The sequence below is a fragment of the Neofelis nebulosa genome, chromosome 7 (assembly GCF_028018385.1).
Source record: "Neofelis nebulosa isolate mNeoNeb1 chromosome 7, mNeoNeb1.pri, whole genome shotgun sequence".
In the NCBI taxonomy this organism is placed as follows: Eukaryota; Metazoa; Chordata; class Mammalia; order Carnivora; family Felidae; genus Neofelis; species Neofelis nebulosa.
The window spans coordinates 73,183,639-73,205,975 of record NC_080788.1 but is presented as its reverse complement, the minus strand read 5'-3'; the positions used below and the strand labels follow the sequence as shown (position 1 = coordinate 73,205,975).

Sequence of the window (22,337 nt, the reverse complement as noted above, 5' to 3'; positions counted from 1 at the left end):
CATTATTTGTTTAGAAACAAATGGACACATTACTTCTACACCTTGGCTACCTTGTGAGATATGAAAATGCCTTAGGAAAGGCTGAAGAGGATGAGAATGTGACAACAACTTTGGAAGTCTGTTCTGCCAGAAAATTCGACATTCTCTTTGCCCCTAAACCCTAGACTTCTATAGCTTCAATGTTTCTTTGCTTATGCATGGCATTAGCATTCCCCAGCACTTCAACTTGAAATACTGGATCATGTATGAAGTTCCCTTCCTGTTCCTCAATTTCCCCATGTGCTGAGACACCAAATTCTGTCCCCTCCACTTTTACAATGTCTCTCTTAATGTCCTGACTAGTCTTTTGTCTTCTTCCTCCTCATCCACACCATAGTGAAAATTACTCTTCTGAAATGTAGAAGCTATAGGACTCTCCAGTGAATGTAAAAATAAAGGCAGGTTCCTCAATCTGGAGTTCAAAGTGCAAAAAATCTGAACCCAACATACCTTATCTCCCAAGATGTCTCTACCCTCTCTTCCCTCTCCCATCCTGACTGATTTACTGCAGGCCTCAAGCATGCCCAGTGCTTGCCTGCCACAAGCTTCCCCTCTACCAAGAATACACACCCATCAAAATTCATATTGTCCAATCTTTTAAGGACTTTTTAGAGAGTGTGAAGCTATGTCATCCAAATTTTAAAACTCTTCTTTTTTTAATTAGAATATTTGTACGTTCTTTTTTTTTTTGTATTTGAATGTAGTTGACACACAATGTTACATTAGTTTCAGGTGTACAGCATAGTGATTCAAGAAGTCTATACATTATTCTGTACTCACTGTGAGTATAGCTCCCATCTGTCACAATTCAGCACTATTTCAATATCATTGGCTATTCCCTGTGCTGTGTTTTTATTCTCATGACTCATTCATTCCAGATACTGGAAGCCTGTATCTCCCACTCCCCTTCACCCATGTTACCCATCCTCCCACCCCTTCCCTCTGGCAACCATTAGTGTGTTCTCTGTGTTTATAGGTCTGATTCTGCTTTTTGTCTGTTTGTTTACTCATGTGTAAAACTCCTCTTAATGAAGATCTTGGCCTTTATGGTTCTTCCAACCGACCTCCTTCACCACCCTGTACCCTTCAAAACACATGCAAAGAACTCTTAAGACATTTGGATGGATTATACCAATTTCCCAAAAGGAAATGGATGCCCCACTCAAAACAGGATAACTTGAGAAGGGTTTCTTGACATAGGAGCTATTTACAAAGATACGGGAGTAGAGGAACCACAAGGAAAAGCTGATGAACCTGGGGCTTAGTAACACTCCAACTATTTACCATCCTTAGGCAAGAAGGGACAAGGGAGGGAACAATTAGGAGAACCTGGAAAAAAAGGGTCACATAACTCGCACATGCCTTCTCCTCTGGAGTATTAACACACTTGTAGATATCCCTGTAGACACTAGGTTTTCCTAACAATGTACTCTTATTGATGATACCGTTTTACACCACCTGAGGTAGGGTGTACTCTTGTTGGTGAGAGCATTTTCCTCCACCACTCATTTGGTTTATTTTTCTTAGGAACTAAAACTAAAGAGAGGTTAACTGCCACCATGAGAACATACTCGAGACATCTGAGTATCAATGTGGTCCTAGAAACTCCACAAACATGAGGACTAAAAAATAACTGGACAATAGGATGTGGTATCTTGGGGTGCTTGGGTGGCTCAGTCAGTTGAGCATCTGACTCTTGATTTAGGCTGAAGTCATAATCCCAGGGTCATGGGATTGAACCCTGCATTGGGCTCCACAATGAGTATGGAGTCTGCTTGGGATTCTCTCTCCCCCTCTGCCCCTTCCCTGTGCTTGCTCTCTCTCTCTCTCTCAAATAAAAATAATAATAATAAAAAACTTAAATTTTTTTTAATTTTATTTTTTATTTTTTTTAATTTACATCCAAATTAGTTAACATATAGTGCAACAATGATTTCAGGAGTAGATTCCTTAGTGCCCCTTACCCATTTAGCCCACCCCCCCCTCCCACAACCCCTCCTGTAACCCTCAGTTTGTTCTCCATATTTATGAGTCTCTTCTGTTTTGTCCCCCTCCCTGTTTTTATATTATTTTTGTTTCCCTTCCCTTATGTTCCCTTATGTTTTGTCTCTTAAAGTCCTCATATGAGTGAAGTCATATGCTTTTTGTCTTTCTCTGACTGACTAATTTCACTTAGCATAATACCCTCCAGTTCCATCCACATAGTTGCAAATGACAAGATTTCATTCTTTTTGACTGCCTAGTAATGCTCCATTGTATATATATACCACATCTCTTTATCCATTCATCTATCGATGGACACTTGGGCTCTTTCCACACTTTGGCTATTGTTGATGGTGCTGCTATAAACATGGGGGTGCATGTGTCCCTTCGAAGCAGCACACCTGTATCCCGTGGATAAGTGCCTAGTAGTGCAATTGCTGGGTCATAGGGTAGTTCTATTTTTAGTTTTTTGAGGAACCTCCATACTGTTTTCCAGAGTGGTTGCACCAGCTTGCATTCCCAACTTTAAAAAAAAAAAATTTTAAAGGAGCATTGTACCTTGTTCAACAAGGAGTATAGAAAGCACAAAAGTTCCAAAGCAAAGGACACAGAAGCTGGGTTCATCCTCAAGTACTTGACAAGGTCAAGAGATGCTCAAAATTCAGAGCTCAGGAAGCTTCACTCTAAACATCATGGAAGATACTCAGACAAGATGCACTCCAATTCTTCTCCACCCTGAAAACATGTTTTAGACTGTGAGATTGTATCAGAACATCCTGTGGAGCCAGGGTTTGAACTTGGAATTACCTGACTCCCAAGTCCATACAAAACTAGTGTTCTTTAAATGTGACAACTGAGCTGAGTTCCCAGTTGGACCCACAGTATAACATTTTCCTCTTGGACTGCAGGTCCAAGACCCCCAGTGGATGCCTGAAACCACAGATAGTACCAAACTCTATACATACATTTTTTCCTATGCAGACATACTATGATAAAGTTTAATTTATAAATTAAGCACAGTAAGAGATTAACAGCAATAATAAAATAGAATAACAACAATATGCTCTAATAAAAGTTATGTGAATGCATCTCTCTCCCTCTCAAAATATCTTACTGTACTGTGCTCACCCTTCTTCCTCTTGTGATGATGTGAGATGATAAAATGCCTATGTGATGACATGAAGTGAAGGGGATGAGGTAGGCATTGTGAGGTAGCATTAGGCTACGACTGATCTCCATACAATAAGTCAAAGGGAGGATCATCTGCTTCTGGACTACGGTTGGCTGTGAGCAACTGAAACTGTGGGAAGTGAAACTGTGGTTGGGGGGGTGGGGGGAAGAGTATAATTCTAAATACCTTGGTTCTCACCGTCTGGTAATGGCTTACTCTAACCTCTAGCACCCAACCTTCATCCAAGTGGAAATGGAAGCTGTTAGGTCAGATAGAGGATGGAAATCCTACTGGAAAAGATATAAAGTATAAGAGAAGTGATCAGGGAACCTATGTGGCTCAGTGGGTTAAGTGCCTGACTTCAGCTCCGGTCATGATCTCATGGTTCATGAGTTCAAGCCCCAAGTGGGGCTGTCTCCCTTCAATGCAGAGCCTGCTTTGGATCATCTGTCCCCCTCTCCCTCTGCCCCTCCCTGACTTGTGCTCACTTTCACTCTCTCTCTCTCTCTCTCTCTCTCTCTAAAAAATAAATAAACATTAGATCAGTGACTTTAAAAAGAAAAAGAGAAGCACTCTTTCGTCTTGACCACGGTGGGCTGCGGGCAAGCGTGGTAGAAAAATGTGTGGTTTAGAAACTTCTGACTTTTAGGGAAAAGTAGGTATAAAAACAAGGTCAGAATGAATAAACCCATAGAAGCCCTTATGGATACTCCCCATAGTCACTAAATACAAAAATACCATACTGAGTGAGGAAAGAATCGATAATTTACATGTCTTAAAATTTTAAATACTCATTTCTATTTACCAGTCACTATTTGCTAGTTTTTTAAAATTTTTTAATGTTTTAAACTAAAAGGTTTTTAGACTCTATCTCCCTCATAGTTTCAATGAGGCACCTAAATTTTTATTTTTCATTTTTACGAACAATATACATATTAAAGGTCATTTACTTCAGTGTGAGATGCTGTATTTAAATGTCGGGTATCTTTGATTTTATGTGTTGGGACTCCACTATGAACCCAAATACATTTGAGTCATTTGAAAGATTGAGATTCTCTGTTTGTTTTTTAATATTAATGTTGATGAGTAGCGGTTTTAAATGTATTTTTGTTTATTTATTTTTAATTTTTTTTATGTTTATTTGAGAGAGAGAGAGACAGAGAGCAGGGTAGGAACAGAGAGGGGGAGACACAGAATCCAAAGCAGGCTCCAGGTTCTAGGCTGTCAGCACAGAGCCTGACATAGGGCTTGAACCCACAAACCCTAAGATCATGACCTAGCTGAAGTCAGCCATTCAACCAACTGAGCCACCCAGGCTCCCTGAAAGATTGAGATTCTTTGGATAACTTGACTTGTAGTTTTGTAGTCATCCAATGTTTTATAGCTCTTACTCATTTCATGACTGATTTATATTTAAAACATATAACAAGCACATGATATCAGCACTGCTTTCAAACATCATACATTTCTCCCTCTAAAAGGCAATGAAGTCCAGTTCTAAGGGTCACATTTATTTTCCCTTTATTTTCAAAGACATGTTTTATAAAAGGTCTACCCTTTCTCTGTCTTCACTAGAACATAAGCAGGACATGCAGGGAATCTTTTACTCACTGATGGCACCACAACAACTGAAAGAATGTCTAGCACATATTAGGTAGGCAGTAAAACATTTGTTGAGTGAAAACCATCCCTTTTTCCTTTATTTCATAGTCACCACCGCTAAGTCCCTCTTGTTCTGTGTATGCCAAAAGACTGACTCAAAATTAGCTGATAAAAGAACCTAAACATCCAATGCTAAGGAGAAAAAAACATGGAAACAGATATATCTCCTAAAATGTAGAGAAAGAGGAACTCATATATGAGAAAAAACTTCTGCATTTCCCTCTGTACTCAAAATGAATAGGCTACAATGTTGAACAAATGTCAAAGACTTTGGGATAGCATACAAGAGTTACAATCCAAGGGGTGCCTGGGTGGCTCCATTGGATGAACCTCCAACTCTCAAATTCAGCTCAGGTTATGATCCCAGGGTCATGGGATCAAGCCCTGTGTCAGGTTCTGAGCTGAGTGTAGAGCCTGCTTAAGATTCTCTCTCTCTCCCTCTGCTCCTCTTCTCTGCTCACACACTCTCTCTTGAAATAAAAAAATTAAATTAAAAATTAAAAAATATGTTTAAAAAAAGAATTAGAATGCAAAACAAGAAAATCTTTAAACTGGATGTTAGATTTTACTGTCTGTGCCCATCATCCAGTGCTTTCCTGGGCATTCCCTGCTGTCTGTCTCCTTCCCCACCTGCCCTCAGCCTCATTGTATGACCTCACTCCTCCTTTCCAAATAGGGGGGTTCTCTGTTATCTTCCCTTCACTCCCTAAGTCCACAGACCTTGCACTCTCCAATGTGCTGGATAAGTCCACTTAAAAGTTAAATAATATCAAAATAAGCCCTCCGAGAAATACAAAAATGAGGACATATTTCACAGAATTAAAAGCAACATTAACATCTCAAGCTGAGACATTTGCATTTGCTTCACCAATTTCAGAACCTCCCAGGGATAAACGAATGAGTACATGACTTACTATTTTGCATAAACAAAAGTACTCACCAAGGGATCCTTGCTCTGAATAAAGAGCCTCCCCCAAAAGCAAATTCTATCTTCAACTCTTAGGGGGATCTTGGAAGTACAAATAAGCAGAAGGAGGAGGGAAAGCAGAAGTAAGAGAGAAAAAGAGAGTAGTCAGTGGTTCAGATATACTAGGATTCACTTTCGGAGTCCTCTGTTACATTCTTCCAAAGTTTAAAATTAGAGGTGTAAGCAGGCATCCACTCAGCAAATACAGTTTCTCACTGCCAGGGTCACCTGTGAAGTTGGGTGCAGCTGAAGAGGCCTCGTAGCCACCGCTTGTCTCACGGCACAGAGGGCAGAGGCAGTCTGTCCTCTGCAGCTCGGCCCGGGAGGAGGTAACTGGATGCATCAGAGCGACTAAGGAACAAAGGAAAAGCACCTCTCCTCTCCCAACCATCCAGAGCACTTCAGACACACGTGTGGGTGCTCCGCTGCCACGTTGCTGGTACCAATCCGGCCCGCCCAAGCCAGACGTCCGGTTCGTGCGCTTGGCCCGCACAGAGGCTCCTTCCAGAGCCGTCCCCTCCGTGGGCTGCTGAACGCCTTGTCCCGCAGCGCCTGTGAGAACACGCGGGTCCTTGGCAGGGCAGCGCTGCTGGGAGCCACAGCGTTATTTAAAAGGAGAAAACTGCCACCGCTGGAGGAGTTCCCTAGACAGACACAAGTGACAGTGAAGCGGCAACGGTAGTGGTAGCAGCAGCCACGATAGCAGTAGTAATACGGGGACGGTTAGCACCACTTCAGGAAAATGTGGATCAGAAAAGACTCCTTCATTACAAAGACCAGAGGTGGCAAACATCCAGCCGGTAGAAAATTATTTTGAAACCCCCCTGCAGAGTTCGCTACTGACTCGAGCCTTACTTCCCACCGTCAGGGAAACATGAAGAAGGAAATCTCCCCACATCTGCTGCGGGACACCCCGGGCCAGGCACTGCATCCCCGGTGCCTGAGCCGCTGGAACCGGCGGCAGAAGGTCCGTGCCCTCCCTGGGGCTGAGGCAGGAAAACCCAATCTGGATGCAAAACCCAGAAGAAACACCAGGGTGGGAAGCTCCTCTCTTTAGTAAAAGGCGAAAGAGTTATTCGATCTGAAGAGAAACCAGAGTATTGAAGCTCCTCTCCTGACAGGTGACTTTCAGCTTCCACAGGAGCAGTTGCGGGTTCCCTTAGAGCAGTGTCCTCGCGGGAACGTTTTCTACTGGTGAATCCACAGGCTGTAGTCCAGGAGATTCTGTGAACACTGAACAGTAGAATGGTGTGTAAAGAACAGGAGATGACAAGAATAGGAAGAATAACACAAGGCAAAGGCAAAAGGTAGTCAATTTGACAATGTTAACAGTTTCCCTTTTGCATGACACAATAAAATAGAAAGGAATCATCTTCAGGTGGAGTGCGTGTGTAAGCACATTGAACATGTGTTTGTGTGTCGTTTATGTTTTGAAAGTTAAAGAGAGGGGCACCTGGGTGGCTCGGTCGGTTAAGCGTCTGACTTCGGCTCAGGTCACGATCTCGCGGTCCGTGAGTTCGAGCCCCACGTCAGGCTCTGGGCTGATGGCTCAGAGCCGGGAGCCTGCTTCCGATTCTGTGTCTCCGTCTCTCTCTGCCCCTCCCCTGTTCATGCTCTGTCTCTCTCTGTCTCAAAAATAAATGAAACGTTAAAAAAAAAAAAAAAGAAAGTTAAAGAGAGAAGGGGGGGCGCCTGGGTGGCTCAGTCGGGTGAGCATCCAACTTCGGCTTGGGTCATGATCTCACAGCTGGTGGGTTCGACCCCTGCATCAGGCTCTGTGCTGACAGCTCAGAGCCTGTAGCCTGCTTGGGATTCTGTGCTTCCTTCTCTCTCTGCCCCCAACCCACTCGCATTCTGTCTCTGTCTCTCTCAAAAATAAATAAACATTTTTTTGAAATTTTTAAGAGAGAAGGGAATTTGGCTATGCTTTAAGTATTTTTGCAACAGCTAATATAGAAATAGTCTTCAAAAAATTCAAGACGGGGGCACCTGGGTGGCTCAGTCGGCTGAGTGTCCAACTCCTGATTTCAGCTCAGGTCATGATCCCAGAGTCATGGGATCAAGCCCCATGTAGGGCTCTGTGCTGAGTCTGGAGACTGCCTAGGAATCTTTCTCTCCCCCTCTCTACCCCTCTGCCCCTCTGTCCCTTTGCCCCTATCCCCCTCTGCCCCTCTTCCCCACTCCGGTTTGTGCTCTCTCTAAAAAAAAAAATTCAAAAGCCAGTTGCAGAGTGAGGGTGTTAACTGGTCTTATCTTTATCAATATATGTACTATATACATGTTTTTAACTTTTATTGATTTAAGTGATCTCTTCACCCAACGTGGGCCTTGAACTCATGACCCTGTCAAGAGTCAGATGCTCTTCCCACTGAGCCAGTCAGGTGTCCCTTATACATGTATTTGTGTGTGTGTGTGTGTGTGTGTGTGTGTGTGTATAATACATATATATATATATATATTATACACACACACACATGTATTATATATATATGTATTATATATACATATATACGTATTATATATACATATAATACGCTATAATGTATATTACAATTATAATATATATTATATGTATTATATTATATACATACATATATGATATAATATTATATATATATACACTTTTTAAAGGTTTTATGTGTATATATATATAATATATATATACATATTATATATATATACATAATATGTATATATATACATAAAACCTTTAAAAAGTGTAGGACACACTAATAGCATGGGTTACGTTAGGGGCTCCACTGAGAATGGAATGAGGAAAGATTTTTTCCCTGCACACCTTTACTACTTAATGTGAAAATGAATAAACTTCATTATTTAATTTAAAAGACAGATCTAGGGGTACTTGGCTGTCTGAGTCAGAAGAGCATGGGACTCTTGACCTTGGAATCGTGAGTTTGAGCCCCACATTACATACAGAGATTACTTAAAAAACAAGAACAACAATTTTAAAAAAGAGAGAGAACTGAAAAGAAAGAAGAGAAGGGGGAAATAAGGGAGGAAGAAAATGAGAATTAAAGAAAAAAGAAGGGAAAAAGGAAAAACTTCAACCATATCTTAAACCATTTACCAAGATACCTCAGAAAGAAATTTCCTGTGATCCGATGATATTTTTCCAAACCTATTGGCCTCTCACGAATATCATTTACTGTCAAAGGTAGCGATAATAAAAAAGATGGATGGGTTGCCTGGATGACTCAAACATCTGACTCTTGGTTTCTGCTGGGGTCTTGATCTCATGGTTCATGGGTTTGAGCCCCACATCAAGCTCTGTACTCACAGTGTGGAGCTTGCCTAGGATTCTCTTTCTCTGCCCTCCTTTCTCTCTCTCTCTCTCTCTAAAAAATAAGTAAATAAACACTTTAAAAAAGATGGGCAATAACAAGTGTTATTGAAGATGTAGAGAAATTGGACCCCTCGTACATTTCCAGTGGGAATGCAAAATAATACAGCCACTGAGAAAAATCTCACAGTCCCTCAAAATATTCAACATAGAGCATATGACCCAGGAATTACTCTCTTATGGATATTCCAAAAGAAATAAAACCACGTGTCCACACAAAAATGTGCATGTGAATGGTCATAGCAACATTATTCAAACAGCCAAAAAGTATAAAAACCAAAATGCCCATCAACTGATAAATGGATAAACAAATTATGGTATATCCATAAAATGGAATAGCATTCAGCCATAAAAAGGAATGAAGTTCTGATACCTGCCACAACGTGGATGGAGTTTCAGAACATTATGCTAAGTAAAATGAGCCAGACACAAAAGGCCACATTTTATACGATCCATTTATATGAAATGTTCATAAAAGGCAAATCCATAGAGACAGAAAGTAGATTAGTGGTTACCAGGGGTTGGGGTGCAGGAGGGGTAAGGAAGGAAGGTGAAGAGATATTACTAGGGGAGCCTGGGCGTCCCAGTTGGTTAAGCATTGAACTTCAGCTCAGGTCGTGATCTCACAGTTCGTGAGTTTGAGCCCTGCGTTGGGCTCCTTGCTGACAGCTCAGATCCTGGAGCCTGCTGCGGATTCTGTGTCTCCTCCTCTCTCTCTCTCTCTGCCCTTCCCCTACTTGTGTTCTCTCTCTCTCTCTCTCTCTCTCCCTCTCTCTCTCTCTCTCTCTCTCTCAAAAATGCATAAATAAGCATTTAAAAGAAAAAAGAGAAAGGCTGCTAATGAGTATGGGATTTCTTTTTGGAGCGGTGAAAATGTTCAGGAATTGGTGATCAACACACAGCCTTGTAAGCACACCAACAACTACTGAGTTGTACACTCTGAAAGGGTGGTGAACTGTATTTGAATTAACCTCAGTAAAGCTATTCTTTTTAAAATTTATTTAAACCTATGTTGATAGATGTTGGAGAATTTCACTACACTTAATATCGATGTATTATGCAAAAAAGGGGGGGTGTATTTATTGAGCCCTGCTGTGATCACAGTTTTGTTTTTGGAATCTCCTGTCTGACTGGGAATTTGAATCTTTGCGGCTCGTTCTTGTCACACAGGGTCAGAATCATCTTCCCTCATGGATGGCCTGTGGAATGAAGATTGTTAAAGCTACTGCTGAGTCCATGCTGACTACAGGCTTTCCTTGATTTCGTAAGTGTGCCTTAAAATTCCTGTGTACATGGAATTAAGTCTCTTGAACAACAGCAGGCTTTTGTGCAACAACAGATGGATAGCAAATGTGTAGGGGTTGCTGCCTGCCTCCTCACCTTACTCGACTTTGTCCAAACAGCATGTTTGTTCATTTTTCTCATGTTTTCTAAAACCTGGTAGAAAACGGGAAACAAATTATTAGTGTCAGTGATAAGAAAATTGTAATAAACTTCATGCAACTGGGATAAAGATGAAAATAAACAAGCTGAAAGCAAAAGAAAAAGTTAAAGGCAATTTGTTTCCCTTGTGAATGCTCTGGAATAATTATTTTCTACTTACTGCATGTGGGTGGAATATAGTGCCTAGTTATAATAGATATAATACTGCCATCTTGTGGCACCATAAAACCATTGCCATTTTATTTACACACATTCTCACCTATGTCCCCAATGATTAATATGGTTTTTCTCTATCAAACATATAGAAATTTAGGGGTGCCTGGATGGCTCAGTCAGAAAAACATATGACTCTTGATCTCAGGGTCATAAGTTTGAGCCCCATGTTGGATATAGAGATTACTTAAATAAATAAAACTTTAAAAAAATTTTAATATAAAAATTTAGAAAAAAGGGAAAGCTTTAAAAGCATCTAGTCCTCAAAAAAAAAAAAAAAAAAAAAAAAAAAAAAAAAAAGCATCTAGTCCTCTTCAACTATCTCATTTTACAACTGACATCATGTAAAACTTGGAAAAGTGGCAAAATTCCTTATGAGACTCTGTTCCTCTATCTGAAACTAGCTTTCTTTCTTTCCAAACATTGCTCAATAAATTGCTAAATAAATAAAGCCCTGATACCATTCATCTAGGTCTATGCTTTATTAAGTGGTCCAGATGAGAAGCAGCAGGGGACGGGTAGAGAGAGAGGAAGAGAGAATCCAAAGCAGGCTCTGCACTGTCAGCACAGAGCCCCACACGGGGCTTGAAGTCACAAACCGTGAGATCATGACCCAAGCCGAAATCAAGAGTCAGATGTTCACCCACTGAGCCACCCAGGAGCCACAAAATTTTCAGGGTTTAAACACTCCTACTATAGTCAATTTCAAACTCCAACATGACACCATTGTGTATAAAGTTGGTAAGGGCAGTACACCATTGTATGGTGTTTCCCACCATAAAGATTGGATAGATGTGAATAACCTCACAGATACTAGTAAACATAGAAAAATGGGGAGCCTGACTGACTCAATTGGTAGAGCATGTGACTCTTGATCTAGGGGTTAAAATTCAAGCCCCATATTGGGTGTAGAGATTATTTAAAAATAAAATCATTTTGGGGGGCGCCTGGGTGGCTCAGTCGGTTGAGCATCCAACTTCAGCTCAGGTCGTGATCTCACGGTTCTCAAGTTCAAGCCCCACGCCGGGCTCGCTGCTATCAACACAGAGCCGCTTTAGATCCTCTGTCTCCCTCTCTCTCTGCCCCTCCCCCACTTGTGCTCTCTCAAAAATAAATAAAACATTAAAGAAAATTTTAAATAAAAATAAAATATTTTTAGTGAAATCTTTTTTTAAAAATTTAAAGAAAAATAATTAGAAAGTGATCATTTGAGTATTATTTCATTTCTAATATATTTAATTGAAAATACGTGTCCAATTGCAAGTTTATATTTAAATTTAATTGCAAACTTAACAAAGAGCTCATAAAATTTTTGAAAATTTAGCGGTAGGGTATTGGAAGCCAGTACAAACCAACTTCAGCACACAACTGATGCCAAATCAGTCTGAGGGGAACAAGTCATGCCACATGCAATTCCAGATGGGGACATCTTCACCTGCGTGGTCCAAGGAGCCTACCAGAACTGCCACACCCCCACAAAGTCAAGAGCAAATATCCAAGGAGCACTCCAACAATTTGAAACCATCCTCTTTCTCCATGCCATAAGAAGAATGGGGTCATCCAAGACTTCAAACTGATGGTGACTAAACTGTACTTAACTGACCTAAATTTAAGGGATTTTTTTTTTCTCTCAGTATCTAGAGAGGTGGGAACATGTAAGAAAAATCAGCTCAATCATTAAATATTAAGTCCATTTTCTTTTTCTTGTTTTCTTTTTTTTTAATTTTTTTTAACGTTTATTTATTTTTGAGACAGAGAGAGACAGAGCATGAACAGGGGAGGTTCAGAGAGAGAGAGAGAGACAGAATCTAAAACAGGCTCCAGGCTCCAAGCTGTCAGCACAGAGCCCGATGTGGGGCTCGAACTCACAGACCGCGAGATAATGACCTGAGCCAAAGTCAGCCGCTTAACCGACTGAGCCAACCAGGCGCCCCTCTTTTTCTTATTTTCAAGTAGGCTTCCCACCCAGCACATAGCCCGACGCGTGGCTTGAAATCACGACCCTGAGATCAAGGCCTGAGCTGAGATCAAGAGTTGGACACTTAACTGACTGAGCCGTCCAGGCGTCCCAAAAGTTAGGTACATTTTCAATGCATTTCTGAGTATCATGTGGGCAAAAGTGTGATCCCAACACTTCAAAGAAAGGAATCACAGAAATTGGAGGTCACCCGAACAGATCACGTTCTTCACAGCTCACTTTCTACATGTAGAAATGATTCCTGTTTGCTGTCAAAACAAAAAATAATGAGGATCAGGGGAGTGTAGCTCTCATGGGGGCAATGTTTCAGGGTAGAACTCCCAAGAGATAAATAGTTCTCTACAAATCTCTTGATAGTGTTTAAAAAAAAAGAAAGAAAGAAAGAAAGAAAGAAACCCTCAGTCAAGGAAGATCTAGCTCATAATGCAATTGATGTAAAGTTCAAGGCACTTGAGTAGAGAAGTCTCAATCTGTAAAGAGCATCCAAGGGCAGAGGATCTCATAGGCTGTTAGAAGGGTCAATGTTTCGTTCCCCTGGAAGATTTTAATTCCATTCCAAAGCAGAGACCTGGTTACCTATCATCGCAAGCCAAGGGGATGCTCTGAAGGACACCTTCCTCACACACTCATTCGACCAGAGAAAGACCAGCCTCCTCCAATGTTTTGTTGTTGTGTCCACGTGAGTCCAATGAGGGATGCATTCTAATAGCAGGCCAATTCACAATGGGAGCAAAGACTTAATTTCCACACATTAAGAGTTTCAGTAACTTTGTCAAAAACTGTATGTAATGTGTCTCTTTCCCCCACCTTCTTTCTTACCTCACCCTCTAGTCACAATGTTAACACATTAAGCATATTAATGTTGAATTAAATCAGCCTTTCTCCAGATTTGGGAGCTTTCTTTTCTAAATTGAGAAAAAGAGTTTTAAACATTTGTCTTTTCTATATTTGGGGAGAGATAATAAAGTAATATAAATGCTGTATCAGTGTTACTGAGCAAACGTAGTCAGGGATGGACATGTTAACCCTTTTTCTCCCAGTGGTGAGCACACACAGTCAACTTCCTCGAAGACTGGAAGGCCTTCCACTGCATAGCTTTTCTTTTCTTTTCTTTTCTTTTCTTTTCTTTTCTTTTCTTTTCTTTTCTTTTCTTTTCTTTTCTTTTTTCTTTTCTTTTCTTTTCTTTCCTTTCCTTTGCTTTTTAGGATAACACTTTTTTTATTTTTTATTTTTTATGTTTTTATTTTGGAGAGAGAGAGCACACAAGCAGGGTAGAGGGGCAGAGGGAAAAGGAGAGAGATAGAAAGAGAGAGAGAGAGTCTTAATCAGGCTCCACACTCAGCTTGGAACCCGACTTAGGGCTCCATCCCACAACCCTGTTTCACAAACTGAGCAGAAACCAAGAGTCAGGCACTCAACTCACTAAGCTACTCGGGTGCCCCGATACAAACTTGTTAAAGTCTCTTAACAAACACACTTGTTTTGTTTTTTGGTTGTTGTTTTTTGTTTCTGTTTGTTTTTTTCATTTACAGTGGAAGGATGCTGATGGGATAATTAGAATAAAATATGGGTTATGTCTCCCCACTGCACCCAAACTCTGTTCATTCTCCATTCTCTGCCTCTGCCCAGGCTGCCTCATGGCCTCAAAGGGCTGTGGTCTGAGTCTTGTCCTAAAGGCAAACAAGGATGAACAGCTCAAATCTGGGTCATTCCTCATGCCTCAGCCTTAGTGATGTGTATCTGCTCTGCTTGGAGAAGGTCCTCAACCCTAGGGTGCCCTATACAGAACCCCAGTTCAGTGTAGGCATGCCAGAAAGAGGCCAAACCTCTGAAATAATCTGATTTTTTACAAATGAAAGAGACACTGTCTGAAAAGGCCTCAAAGTGGGTTTGCTTCCTAACAACCTATGACTTCCTGTCTGATCCTGTAAGGAGGATGACTTCCACTTGACCCTGGAAAGAGGGTTGCACCCTCCCTGACTTGGCTCTCTTCATGCCGTCCTCTTCCATTCCATCCCTAGAAGCCTTTCCCTTGAATTTCCAGACCAAAGCCCCTGCACCTAATTATTTGCTGCTTTAAATATTGATTATATCAGTGATATCACTAGCTTCTTCTTTTCTTTAATTATATGTTTTTGATATTAGAGTGCAACTATGTTAGAGGTGCCTAGGTGGCTCAGTCAGTTGAGCATCTGAATCATGATTTCAGTGCAGGTCATGATCTCATGGTTCATGAGTTTGAGCCCTGCATCAGTCTCTATGCTGACAGCGCTTAACCTCTTGGGATTCTCTCTCTCACTCTCCCCCCCCCCCACCGCCCGCCCTTGCCTCCCCAGCTCTCTCTCTCTCTCTGTGTCTCTCAAAATAAATAAATAAATACTTGTTTAAAGTTTTAAAAGCAGCACCTGGGTGGCTCAGTCAGTTAAGCATCTGACTTCTGCTAAGGTCATGATCTCACAGTCCATGAGTTCGAGCTCCATGTCAGGCTCTATGTGGACAGCTCGGAGCCTGGAGCCTGCTTCGGATTCTGTGTCTCCATCTCTCTCTGCCCCTCCCTTGCTAGTGGTCTGTCTCTCTCTCTCTCAAAAGTAAACATTAAAAAAAAATTTTAAGTTTTAGAAAAATAAACATAAAAACTAAAGTGCAACTATTTTATATGATGGCCTTAACAATACCAAAAACTATTTAAAACAGGAAATGTTTTAATCTATATCACATTAGCCACCATGTGGATACTTAAAATGTTTTTTAATTGATGAATCTTAGCTTGCTTCACTCCTCAATTTAAATAGCTTAAGTGACACAACTTCAAAAAATTAACAGCTCTATGATAAAAAATCACAGATAAATTAAGAGGAAAAATTACTCGGTTAGTTTTCTTCTTTTTTTTCTAGGCGGGCTCCTTTATCTCTAGAAAAGAGAAAAAAGGGGCACCTGGTTGGCTCAGTCCGTTAAGTGTCTGACTCTTGGTTTCAGCTCAGGTCATGATCTCATGGTTCATGAGTTCGAGCCTCACATCGGGTTCTGTGCTGACAGTGCAGAGCCTGCTTGGAATTCTCTCTCTCTTTCTCTTTCTGCCCCTCCCCTGATTGTGCGCTCTCTCTCTCTCTCTCTCTCAAAATAAATAAATAGGCTTTAAAAAAAAAAAAGAAGAGGCAGCTGGGTAAGCATCCTACTTCAGCTCAGGTCATGATCTCATGTCTTGTGAGTTCAAGCCCCACGTCAGGCTCTGTGCTGACAACTCAGAACTTGGAGCCTGCTTCAGATTCTGTGACTCCCTCTCTCTGTCCTTCCCCTGTTCGCATTCTGTCTCAGAAATAAACATTTTAAGTTTTTAAATTTTTTTTAATGTTTATTTTTTTTATAAATTTTTTTTTAATGTTTTTTATTTATTTTTGGGACAGACAGAGACAGAGCATGAACGGGGGAGGGGCAGAGAGAGAGGGAGACACAGAATCGGAAACAGGCTCCAGGCTCCGAGCCATCAACCCAGAGCCCGATGCGGGGCTCGAACTCACGGACCGCGAGATCGTGACCTGGCTGAAGTCGGACGCTTAACCGACTGCGCCACCCAGGCGCCCCGATGTTTATTTATTTTTGAGAGAGAGAGAGAGACAGAGTGTGAGCAGGGGAGGGGCTGAGAGAGAGGGAGACACAGAATCCGAAGCAGCCTCCAGGCTCTCAGCTGTCAGCACAGAGCCAGACACGGGGCTGGAACCCAAGAACCGTGAGATCATGACCTGAGCCGAAGTCAGACACTTAACTGACTGAGCCGCTCAGGTGCCCCTAAAAAAGTTTTTAAAGGGGGGTTGCAACTGCGTGGCTCAGTTGGTTAGGCCTTCAACTTTGGCTCAGGTCATGGTCTCACAGTTTGTGAGTTTGAGCCCCGCATCAGTCTCTCTGCTGTCAGTGTGGAACCCACTTTGGATCCTCTGTCTCCCTCTCTCTCCACCTCTCCCCCACCTGCTCCCTCTCTCTGTCTCTCTCAAAACTAACTAAGCATTAAAAAATAAAAATAAGTGAAATTTAGGGGCGCCTAGGTGGCTCAGTCTGTTAAGCAGCCGACTTCAGCTCAGGTCACGATCTCGCGGTCCGTGAGTTCGAGCCCCGCGTCAGGCTCTGGGCTGATGGCTCAGAGCCTGGAGTCTGCTTCCGATTCTGTGTCTCCCTCTCTCTCTGCCCCTCCCCTGTTCATGCTCTGTCTCACTCTGTCTCAAAAATAAATAAAAACGTTAAAAAAAATAAATAAATAAAAATAAAAATAAATGAAATTTGGACGGATCATTTGAAAAATAGTAATAGTAATAAACACATAAATAATTAAAAAGAGAAAAGACTGTTCTCTTTTCTAAAAGTCTCTCTTAGACTAGCAGCTTAGTGCTTCTGCAGGCAATCCCTGCCTCTCCAAGAGATTCTACCTTACACCACGTCAAATCAAAACCACTGTCTTCTGCTGACTCTGCCTGGAAAAGGAGCTTCTCCCTCAGACCCACCACTGCAGCCCCCCTGTTCCCATACAGGCCAGCCAGAACACCCAGAGCCACACAGAGAGAGGTATGCCTTCCAGCCTTCTCCCAGCAGGTCCTTTGGGAAAGTGCATCCAGATGTGTACACCACAGCTGGGAGAAGAAAGATGAACTAAGGTTTTTCTTTTTTTTTTTTTTACTATCCATAGAGATTCATTATGGATGTTCTCCAAATAACTTTTTAGTATAATGCTAATATGAATTGATTTATGAAAATTTGATTTTCATAAAAAATTCTAGAAAGACATCATTTGCCTAAGATAGGAGCATATCTGTAATATGTATCTCCTCTAGCTGACACAAAATAAGGTTTCATAATTGGTATCATACACATGCTCTCAAATTTTGTCTTCCCTTTCTGTTCTAGCCATAGAAAGTACCATCCATCCTTCCTGAAAGAAATTATTCTTCCTTCTGAAAATCAGGTAATAGCGAATATATTTTTCTCTTTGTGGGCAAAATCTATTATTAATATTTCTATGGATTCTATAGAACATGAGACATTGAGTAATATTTATCACTACCAGATATTATTATATCCACTTAGTTATTTTTAAATAATGATGAAGATAAAATATGTTTGAGACTGGGGGTGCCTGGTGGGGTCTGTCAGTAGAGCATGCAACTCTTGATCTCAGGGTTGTAAGTTCAAGCCCCATGTTGAGCTTAAAGCCTACTTAAAACAAATAAATAATAAATAAATAAATAAATAAAGCCTTCAAAATAAATAAAATAAAATCTTTACATATATGTATGTATATGTTTGAGATTAATGTTTATAAAAGCATTTTTAAAATTTTTTTAATGTTTATTTATTTTTGAAACACAGAGAGACAGAGCATGAACGGGGGAGGGTCAGAGAGAGAGGGAGACACAGAATCTGAAACAGGCTCCAGACTCTGAGCTGTCAGCACAGAGCCCGACGCGGGGCTCGAACTCACAGACCACGAGATCATCACCTGAGCTGAAGTTGGACGTTTAACCGACTGAGCCACCCAGACACCCCTACATTTTTAACAACATTCCAGCAGTTAGATCTGTTGATGTTCCCACCTCCGTATAACTAACCTCTTATCAGTTTAAATTTTTTTTTTTGTTATTTCTTAAGAATTACAAGATCTTTTAGTTTAAGCCTAGGTAAAAATACCTAAAACACTATTTGGAGAAAAAAACTTTTTTTTCGAACAAACCATTCATCAAAGGGAGGTTTTAAATAATATGGTGCTCAGGTGTTTAATACCTTTAAAGTGTTTTTGAGAATCTCATTTGTTGAAAGTCAAATAAGATCTTAAAATAATAACACACCAAAGGTGAAATCCTATAAAAATCAATCTGTTATAATCCAAATCACCAAAACCAATAAACTACTGAGGTCAATCAATAAAGTTAAATAACATTCTAAGGCAAACAGAAAACATGGGTGATGCCTTTGACTTTGTTTACGCTGGGGACAGACTCACACTGCTGAAGTATGTGGCCAGTCCCCTCACCCGTCAGTGCTGACTTTGTGACACAAAGCAGGAGAGATGTGATCACACAGGGAAACAGGATGCAGGACTAACCCGAGTTGGCAAAAGCCATTCAGTCAGACAATCAGCCAACATTTATTAATTACCTTACTGTTGCCAAACACTGTGGCAGGTGCTGCAGATACAATAAAAGAACAAAAAAGACTTGGTCTTTGCTCTGAAGGAGCTTATAATCTAATAGAAGAAACCAGGGAGCATTTAGGCAAATAGCTCTCATCACACTGTGCTGCAACTGCCGTTTACAATATAAATTCGTATCTCCAAGAAGATTGTCTTCTAGGGGAGAAAAACTCTTCCCAAAGGAAGTGACAGCCAAGTGAGTCCTGAGGAATGAGACTGTGTTGAGATGAATCAGTATACTCCAGAAGTGGGGCCAGAAGGTCCTTGGTGCTCTGAGGGAGCCAAAGGAAAGAAGATTATAGAAATATATAAGGGCTAGATTTCAAAGATTCTTATAGATCTACAAGAGACATTTTGAGAAGTCCATTCCAACAATAGGGATGGTAATTACGGAGTAACTGGTCCACATTGCTCCAAAATCCATTTCTCTGTGGTCCCCCTTGGGGTTACAGACCCATCATATTCACTAACACTGTTATTAAGACATAACCTTGTGCCTTGGCTTCCAATACTTGAAATAGTATCTCCCATAGAAGGAGCATGTCAGGACATCTAGAAATCAACCAGCCTCTGAGGGCTTGTCTTGCAGAGCAAAACCAGATGACTGATGGCAAATGCTTTCTACTTTAAAATAAAGAAGTCCTGGGGCGCCTGGGTGGCGCAGTCGGTTAAGCGTCCGACTTCAGCCAGGTCACGATCTCGCGGTCCGTGAGTTCAAGCCCCGCGTCAGGCTCTGGGCTGATGGCTCGGAGCCTGGAGCCTGTTTCCGATTCTGTGTCTCCCTCTCTCTCTGCCCCTCCCCCGTTCATGCTCTGTCTCTCTCTGTCCCAAAAATAAATAAAAAAAATAAAAAATAAAAAAAAATAAAATAAAGAAGTCCTCTGTATCCCCCCTAGACTCTGGTCATGAGATGAAACCATTCTCTCACCACCTCCTGTGGATATTTCACTTGTCTGACTTCACCATTCATCTCCACAGACTACAGAAAGACATGGGAGAGACCAAAAACACATCCCTGGACACCATCGTGACGGGCTTCGTTCTCCTGGGCTTACCTCACCCCCCCAGTCTGAGGACCCTCCTCTTCCTGGTCTTCTTCATCATTTACATCCTGACTCAGCTGGGGAACCTGCTCATTCTGCTCACCGTGTGGGCTGACCCAAAGCTCCACGCTCGCCCCATGTACATTCTTCTGGGCGTGCTCTCATTCCTGGACATGTGGCTCTCCTCAGTCATTGTCCCCCGGCTACTATTGGATTTTACTCCTGCCAGCAAGGCAATGCCCTTTGGTGGCTGTGTGGCTCAACTGTATTTCTTTCACTTCCTGGGCAGCACCCAGTGTTTCCTCTACACCTTGATGGCCTACGACAGGTACCTGGCAATATGCCAGCCCCTGCGCTACCCCGTGCTCATGAATGGGAGGTTATGCACCATCCTCGTGGCTGGGGCTTGGGTGGCCGGCTCCATCCATGGGTCTGTCCAGGCCACCCTGACCTTCCGTCTGCCATACTGTGGGCCCAACCAAGTGGATTACTTTATCTGTGACATCCCTGCAGTATTGAGACTGGCCTGTGCTGACACAACCGTCAATGAGCTTGTGACCTTTGTGGACATTGGGGTGGTGGCTGCCAGTTGCTTCATGTTAATTCTGCTCTCCTACGCCTGCATAGTCCGCGCCATCCTCAAGATACGCACTGCTGATGGGCGGCGCCGAGCCTTCTCCACCTGCGGCTCCCACCTAACCGTGGTCACAGTCTACTATGTCCCCTGCATTTTCACCTACCTCAGGGCTGGCTCCAAGAGTCCCCTGGATGGGGCAGTGGCTGTGTTTTACACTGTTGTCACTCCATTACTCAACCCCCTCATCTATACCCTGAGGAACCAGGAAGTGAAGTCCGCTCTGAAGAGAATAACAGCAGGTGGAAAGGCCACCAGAGAAAACAAGTAACTACAGGCCCAGGGACTTCCTGCCTCACCATTGCTACCACACCTCTCAGCTTCTGCTACGTGTGGCAAACGTTCAAAAATATATGTTGGCTTAAGCTGAACTGGATGTAATTCTACTAAGAAGCTTCTAGTGCTATATTTAACCGCAATAAATTGGCCAGAGCTGTTTTATACTTTTCCGATCCACCTCTCAGGAGAAAGCACACTCTACACAAATGTTGAATATGAGGAGTAATGCCCCATCTAGGAGGAGGGGGATATTCCAGAAAAATTGGGGAATACCAGTATAATGCTACCCTACCACCCTCCATCCATTGCTTCAGTCATAATTTCCCAAGCCTCTAGGCACTTGGATCGCTTTGCTCACATCAGGGAGATGAATCACCTACCAACCTGGAACGTTCACTTCAGAATTTTAAGTGAGAAGAAAATAAACCTCTAATCCTTTAAATCATGGATTTGTTAATGGATTACTTTATCGCAGGAGCCTTACCTCAGCCTTATTAATATTTCACTCAATCAGCAATTTTTTAAAAATTAAAACAGAACCAGGAAAGACTTTCAAACTACATCTAAATTGTCCAAAGTATCCAGAAAAAACTCTTGGCCAATTATCATAATGCAAAATAGCCAAAGATCTGGAAGTCACCTGGTTAGTGATTCAGTGGACCAATCAGATAATCACACAATATCCCTCTGACCAGGCCAGGGTGATAGAAATGACCTTGACTTACCCACTGTGACCTGTCATGGTCTTATCTAGAAGAACAAGAAAATATGGAGACAGAGGACTCAGTTGCAATATAAGAGCAAGTGTCAATAGCTCTTTTAGAAAATGAGGGACCAGGTAAATGTGTTCTTTCATTTACTGACAGTTTTTTCACTCATTTAGATGTGCGAGGTCATGCTAGTCCAATTTTCTTTTGCAGATATTTTTTATTGTGGTAAAATACACATAACAGTTACCATCTTAATCATTTTAAGTGTATCCTTGTGTGGTATTAAATCCATTCATATTGTTGGCAACCATCACCACGATCCATCTCCAGAACTCCTTTCATCTTTTAAAACTTAAAAGATATGCCCATTAAACAATAACCATCCATTGTCCCCTTCCCCCAGCCCTGACAACAACCATTCTACTTTCTGTCTCTATGATTTTGACTCTTCTAAGTACTTTATATAAGTGGAATTATACAATAGCCATCTTATGTTATTGGCTTGTTTCACTTAGCTTAATGCCCCCAAGATTCATTCATGTCATAGCATACTGCAGAATCTCCTTCCTTCTTAAGGCTAACAGTCCACTGTATATATATGCATATATACACACACACGCACACACACACATATATACATATATATACATATATATGTGTATATATCCCATTTTGTTTA

The 22,337-nt window shown here is 41.6% G+C and overlaps 1 protein-coding gene across 1 annotated transcript; it reads left to right on the top strand.

Moving 5' to 3' along the window:
- Positions 1-10,350: 10,350 nt before the first annotated feature.
- Positions 10,351-21,448, top strand: LOC131518217 (olfactory receptor 10G2). Its single transcript, XM_058740808.1, has 3 exons — positions 10,351-10,447; positions 17,711-17,768; positions 19,889-21,448. The coding sequence occupies exon 3, from the start codon at positions 19,903-19,905 to the stop codon at positions 20,938-20,940; it is 1,038 nt and encodes a 345-aa protein (XP_058596791.1). The 5' UTR covers positions 10,351-10,447; positions 17,711-17,768; positions 19,889-19,902; the 3' UTR covers positions 20,941-21,448.
- Positions 21,449-22,337: the final 889 nt, after the last annotated feature.